Genomic DNA, 6,781 nt, shown 5'->3' on the forward strand with positions numbered 1-6,781 from the left:
ACAACCTGCATCACTGCTCACGGCACCAGGAATATGACGCTGAGCATGGAAATGGGTTCCTCCATGGAGCTGGCATTCTTCCAGTCACTGCTCACAGACATTTCATTCCCCACTCGTACATCGATGGGTATAAAGCAAAATCGTCAAGTGAGTAAAATAAATCTCCCAAGAAATGTGTGCACTCATGACGAGTTCTTTCCATCACCCCGGTCTTCAGCCACAATGGCAGGTTCGCGTCGCCCGGCCTACAGCCAGATTTTCCCATGGCGGTATGTTCACGTCCCCCTCCCCTTGACCCGGATCTTTTCATGACCTGATGGTCACGTCACCCAGGTCCAATGGGTTAATAGGCCTTGAACAGTTTATCAGACAATTCAGCTATAAATATCCACAATTATTTCAATTTATACAAATCAGGATGCCATAATAATTAATGTATTTTATCATCTGGGAAAAATATCAAAGAAATAGTAAAAGTTGACAATGCAGTTACACAAAGTATATTTTGCTTACAAAAATTCACAGCATAAAATTCATATAAAAAGTAGCTAACATCTTTTCCATTCCACCTAGAAGTATTAAAAGTACGACTTTATTTCTGCTATATTAAAGCATTTTTCTTATTCATCCTCTAGCATACCAAGAAGATCATCAGCATCGTGCAATTCCTTCTCCTCACCCTTGTCAGCTGCAGGTGGATCCTCACTCGTACTCTCCCTCTCCTTATCTTCCTGATTATCAGTATCTCCTTTACTTCCATTTTCAGCTGTGTTCTCTTCCTTTCCATCTTTGTCAGTTTCTGCTTCTGTGGCTGGTTCTGTTTCCATGTCCTCTGTTGCATTATCTGCTGTCTCCCCTTTATCGTGTTCCTTTGGAGTTTCCTTTTCTTTATTCTGCTTCTCGGGAGATTCATTGTTATTCTGTGTGCTGGTATTACCACCTACTATTCCACTGCCTTTAAAAAAAAGAAAAAGAAAAAAAAAGAGTTATATTACTTTCTCAACAAAAGAATACTACTTAGACTATTTGATATCCTCTTCAGCAAAATTGAAAATACGTTCTTCTCAAGGAAATCTTAATTATGGGAATAAACAGGGCACAATTTTCATAACAACCATTACAAAAATAAAGCAAAACAAAAATACAGATATCACTTCATAGAGCTAGTCTAAAGCAAATGATGGAACTTCAAGCTGACACTTTCCACCATCTTTTTAATGATGAACTACTGTCATTCACAATACAAGACAAAATGTAATTTGTCTTAGTTTGCACTCTAGAAATGTTTAAAAATTTACTGTATTGTCACTGCAAGACCTGACCTAAATAATATTCTGAATAAACACACAAAAAGTTATCACACTATCAAAAGAATTAGGATAAAGAATACAAGATGGAGATTCTTATCTACCCCTTATATCATCAAAGGAAGAGTGAGCATCTTCCTCCATCTGGCGTAATCTCTCCTCCTCTTCTTGTTGCCGCTTTAGCTTGGCCGCTCGTCTCTCGGCTGCCAAGCGCCTGTTACGTTCCACACGCTCTCTCTGTTCCTCTGATAGCGTCTGTTGGGCAAGGTTTCGATTGTAAACATTTCACTTTTCAAAAATCTATAAATTAGATTGCAGCTATGACTTATGACTTAAGGTTAAATTAACTGATATACAAACTGGTCAAAGAGTAAATCTATCAACAAAAACTAACGAATCAATAAAAAAACATAGCTTAATATTTTCATTTAGGTGCTACTAGTCTGTTAATTTTTTTTTTTCATCTTTGTTTCTTATCAAACTGAATTTACACATATAATGTAACCACTATTAGTCACCCCTTTATCATAAACTTCTTTACATTAATATGAAAACATTTCCCATACCTTCCTATCAGCTATTTCCTATTAATTTCCAACCACATATTTCTACATAAAACAAAACCATACTATTTCATTTTTACACACTTCCTTTATCTAACCCTTAACATGCTCAATAGGATTTCTACAACTATCATTTAACATAAAAAAGAAGAGAAAAAATCTGACTCTCAAAAACTTAAATCAGAGAATGAAACATACATCATTAAGTACTGTAAAAACAAAGAATGAAAACTTGTTAGATGTACAAGCACTCAGTTTATGGGCTAATATTCATGTCATGAAAATTGTAAGAAGTAGACTAACTATTATAAAACCACTTACTTTGAATCCCATAGTAAGGCGAAAATGATGGAAAAATGCATTAGTTATTACAAAAATACTGAATTTGCTTATCCACTAATAACAATAAATATCAAAGAAATTAATCTGGTATTAAAACACTTTATGCCACTCACATATCAACTTCCAAAAAGAGAACTCACTTTCTTTTAGGAGTCTGCACTACAGCCTCTTTAAGAGAAAATAAAAAGGTACAACAATTCACACCAAACTTAAAACTCCCACAAATACTTACAAAAGTACTCTCCACTGGCGATGATGGGAGAGAGGTAAAAGCAGGTACGGTAGTGGGCTGAGATGCAGGAAATCCACTCTGGCCCAGGAGCTCATCGAAAATGTCCACAGGGGGCTCTTCGATTACAGGTTCCTCATCGTGAATCCCTCTCCGTACATTGTCCTCATCAGGGTTGGCACCGTTTAATTCGCTTTCAGTGAACATGTCCAGTCTCAGCTTCTTGATGAGGACCTGCAAAGGAAGATGAATGATTACCCTTTTTTATTTAACCCCAGATAATGCGACCATCACATCATAAAGAAATCTGGCTGGAGGGGCAGTTGACATGAAGTTGCCGTCATGGGAAAATCTGGCTGTAGTCTGGGGCGACGTGAGCTTGAAATCATGAGCACTTTGGCTGAAGGCCAGGGTGACAGGAAAGACACACCATGAGTGCACAAATCTCCTTTGCATTATTTCCATCTATAAATGAGTGTGGACTGTACTGGCTGTGAGCTAAAATGACAAATATGGACATTGGTAAATGGTAAAAAAAAAAACTAAAAATGGTTATGCAGAAACAGCAACATAATATTGCAAAGGGTCTTGTCACAGCACACGTGTGTTTGCCTTCGCCAAGCCTACAAACTGCGCACCCGTCTGAGGGCCAATCAGGTAAGCCTATTGCCGTATTCTGGGCTATGTGAAAGCAGTGAAGCATCTGGATCCAATGGGTTAATATTTCCAAACATCTAAAAGAGAAAATGAAACAGGGTAGAGAAACTTTCTCCCCTAGTCCTTTTCTTTTTCTTTAGATAATCTTGTAATAATTTTTATCAGGATGTAATACCTTGTTAAGTGAAAATGTTCATAGTTTTGATCAAATCTTTCTTTCATGGTTCTGCCATGTAATTAATATAAACTATTTTAGTGATGAATAAGTTCTCATGTCTTCCCAATGTAAATTATATATGAGCAAAGACATTGTATGGAATACTCAATATTATGATATCATATCTGACTTTTTCCTTTCTTTTATGAGGATATATATGTATGTAAGTACAAACTAGTCCTATTAACATATGCTATCTGTAGTTACAATGTAATGCACTTTGCACCTACACTGTAAGTTTGTCTTTTATTCTATGTTGTTAATATCTATTTCTATCAATATTTTTATTCTTGTTATGGATTTGAAACCATTGTTTTTACCCATTTCAGTTATATTCATCATTACAATATCATCATGATTCTACTCTACTAAATTCTCAAAGGCTTAGCCAATCCAATATATCTCTGCAGTTTATAACCAATATGTAAATGTTATGCGGCTAAATAAACATTTTGCATCTGACTCTGAATCTGAATCTGAATTTTCACAATCACAATTATTATCTATCATATTAAAGACTTTTCAGTGATTCCTTCTTTCCATGACACCTAAATTCATCAATTGCTGATCTCTAGTTAATGGTTTTGCTCTATATTCAAGTTAACAGGTCATACACTATAATCTTTATCACCCTTTCCATACCTGAGAGTAAATGGACCACTAAAAAATGGCAGAAAATACCAATAAAACAATAATAAAAAAAAATCATGTTGTAGAGTTCTTCTCATTCATAGAATACATTCAAATACAGAAATCTAACAGAGGAAGAGGAAGAGAAAGAGAAAGAGGAAGAGGGAGAGGGAGAGGGAGAGAGAGAGGGAGCGAGAGAGGAAGAGAGGAAGAGAGAGAGGGAGAGGGAGAGGGAGAGGGAGAGGGAGAGAGAGAGAGAGAGAGAGAGAGAGAGAGAGAGAGAGAGAGAGAGAGAGAGAGAGAGAGAGAGAGAGAGAGAGAGAGAGAGAGGGAGAGGGAGAGGGAGAGGGAGAGGGAGAGGGAGAGGGAGAGGGAGAGGGAGAGGGAGTGGGAGTGGGAGTGGGAGTGGGAGAGGGAGAGAAGTGGGAGAGGAGAGTGAGACAGAGAAGTGGGAGAGGAGAGTGAGACAGAGAAGAGGAAGAGGAAGAGGAAGAGGAAGAGGAAGAGGAAGAGGAAGAGGAAGAGGAAGAGGAAGAGGAAGAGGAAGAGGAAGAGGAAGAAGAAGAGGAAGAAGTGAAAGAGGAAGAAGTGAAAGAGGAAGATGATGTGGAAGAGGAAGTGGAATAGGAAGAAGAGAAAGAGGAAGAGAAAGAAAAAGAGGGAGAGGAACAGGCAGGACCAAAGTCAAAGTCAAACTACCTTATTCCATTAATTACAATGGTTCTTCTTTTAACATAGATAGTGACATCATACAGTAATACACAAAAGGGAAAAGGAAGAGGAACAGGAAGAGGAACAAGACAAGGGAGAGGGAGAGGAGGAGGTAGAGGGAGAGGGAGAGGGAGAGAGAGGGAGAGGAAGAGGGAGAGGGAGAGGGAGAGGGAGAGGAGGAGGGAGAGGGAGAGGGAGAGGGAGAGGGAGAGGGGAGAGGAGGAGGGAGAGGGGAGAGGGGAGAGGGAGAGGGAGAGGGAGAGGGAGAGGGAGAGGGAGAGAGAGAGAGTGAGAGAGAGTGAGAGAGAGAGTGAGAGAGAGAGAGAGAGAGAGAGAGAGAGAGAGAGAGAGAGAGAGAGAGAGAGAGAGAGAGAGAGAGAGAGGAGAGGGAGAGGGAGAGGGAGAGGGAGAGGGAGAGGGAGAGGAGAGAGAGGAGAGGAGAGAGAGAGAGAGAGAGAGAGAGAGAGAGAGAGAGAGAGAGAGAGAGAGAGAGAGAGAGAGAGGGAGAGAGGGAGAGAGGGAGAGAGGGAGAGAGGGAGAGAGGGAGAGAGGGAAAGAGGGAGAGAGGGAAAGAGGGAGAGAGGGAAAGAGGGAGAGAGGGAAAGAGGGAGAGAGGGAAAGAGGGAGAGAGGGAAAGAGGGAGAGAGGGAAAGAGGGAGAGAGCAAGAGGGAGAGAGCAAGAGGGAGAGGGAGAGAGAGAGAGAGAGAGAGAGAGAGAGAGAGAGAGAGAGAGAGAGAGAGAGAGAGAGAGAGAGAGAGAGAGAGAGAGAGAGAGAGAGAGAGAGAGAGAGAGAGGAGAGAGAGAGACAGGGAGAGGGACAGGGAGAGGGACAGGGAGAGGGACAGGGAGAGGGACAGGGAGAGGGACAGGGAGAGGGACAGGGAGAGGGACAGGGAGAGGGACAGGGAGAGGGACAGGGAGATGGACAGGGAGAGGGACAGGGAGAGGGATAGGGAGAGGGATAGGAAGAGGAACAGAGAGAGAAACAGGGAGAGGGACAGGGAGAGGGCTTGGGAGAGGGATAAGGAGAGGAACAGGGAGAGGAACAGGGAGAGGAACAGGGACAAGGAGAAGGAGAGGGAGAAGGAGAAGGAGAAGGAGAAGGAGAAGGAGAAGGAGAAGGAGAAGGAGAAGGAGAAGGAGAAGGAGAAGGAGAAGGAGAAGGAGAAGGAGAAGGAGAAGGAGAAGGAGAAGGAGAAGGAGAAGGAGAAGGAAAAGGAGAAAGAGAAGGAGAAGGAGAAGGAGAAGGAGAAGGAGAAGGAGAAGGAGAAGGAGAAGAAGAGGAAGAAGAAGAAGAAAGATCTGAAAGACCTCACCTGAACTGGCTTCTTGAATCCCTGTTTCTCAATCTGCTCCAAGACATCGTTAAAAGGCAACTTTGGGAAGAGACGATGAGCCCAATGCTCCAGTCGCTTGAGGAGGACGTCTAAATCCTCCTTCTCATACCCCTTGCCCTTCCACTTCACGTCCTTGAAGGACTTCTGCAGGACTGGGATGCCACGCGGACCTCCCAGGCTGAAGAGGAAGTTTTGGAGTCAGGTTGGCTAGTGGTGTTAGGCAGATATAAAGATTTCTATCTTTCTTAAAGGACACATAAACTAATTCATTCACAATGCTATTGCACACAGTCAGCTCTTGCAGTGAAGAATTAGAAGCATGTAGTAGCACACATTTGCCTAATCCTCTATGCTTTTGGCTGTATCATATACAATTTTCTTTAGGATAAGAGGCTAAAACCTGACTTTGAGCCTACTATTGTGAGGCAGTATCTTCTCAATGACTACAGTCAGTGCCAACCAAGCAAAATGACTGATTAACAAACACAACTTAAAACAGGCCTAACCTGTGCTATGGATATTTGTCATCTAGCATTTGGGCCTGGTCTACCATGAAATAATTACATGCCATCCAGTGTGGTTAGGTTGAATATATAATCAAATAAAAATCAACAACTATAATCCTGTTTGTCTATCTGCCCATTTTTCTGTATGTGTCAGTCTATAGTCTACCAACTTATCAGTCAATTTATTTCTCAGTCGGCATGTTTGTCTACTAACGGTCAGTCTGTCATGTTGTTTACTTGACATTCTGCTGTCTATCAGTCTGCCAGTTTGTTTAATTATC

At 41.4% G+C, this 6,781-nt stretch overlaps 1 protein-coding gene across 1 annotated transcript in view; it reads right to left on the reverse strand.

Annotated features, from left to right (window-relative positions):
* Window positions 1-484: 484 nt before the first annotated feature.
* LOC125037077 (TIMELESS-interacting protein-like) overlaps window positions 485-6,781 on the reverse strand; it is an 8,830-nt gene continuing 2,533 nt past the window's right edge. Inside the window, exons 4-7 of the mRNA XM_047630062.1 lie at window positions 5,974-6,172; window positions 2,445-2,675; window positions 1,412-1,562; window positions 485-955 (exon numbers count right to left, since the gene is read on the reverse strand). Coding sequence (XP_047486018.1) covers window positions 621-955; window positions 1,412-1,562; window positions 2,445-2,675; window positions 5,974-6,172 — 916 coding nt within the window. The 3' untranslated portion in view covers window positions 485-620. The remainder of the gene's footprint in view (window positions 956-1,411; window positions 1,563-2,444; window positions 2,676-5,973; window positions 6,173-6,781) is intronic.

The sequence above is a fragment of the Penaeus chinensis genome, chromosome 22 (assembly GCF_019202785.1).
Source record: "Penaeus chinensis breed Huanghai No. 1 chromosome 22, ASM1920278v2, whole genome shotgun sequence".
NCBI classification, from domain to species: Eukaryota; Metazoa; Arthropoda; class Malacostraca; order Decapoda; family Penaeidae; genus Penaeus; species Penaeus chinensis.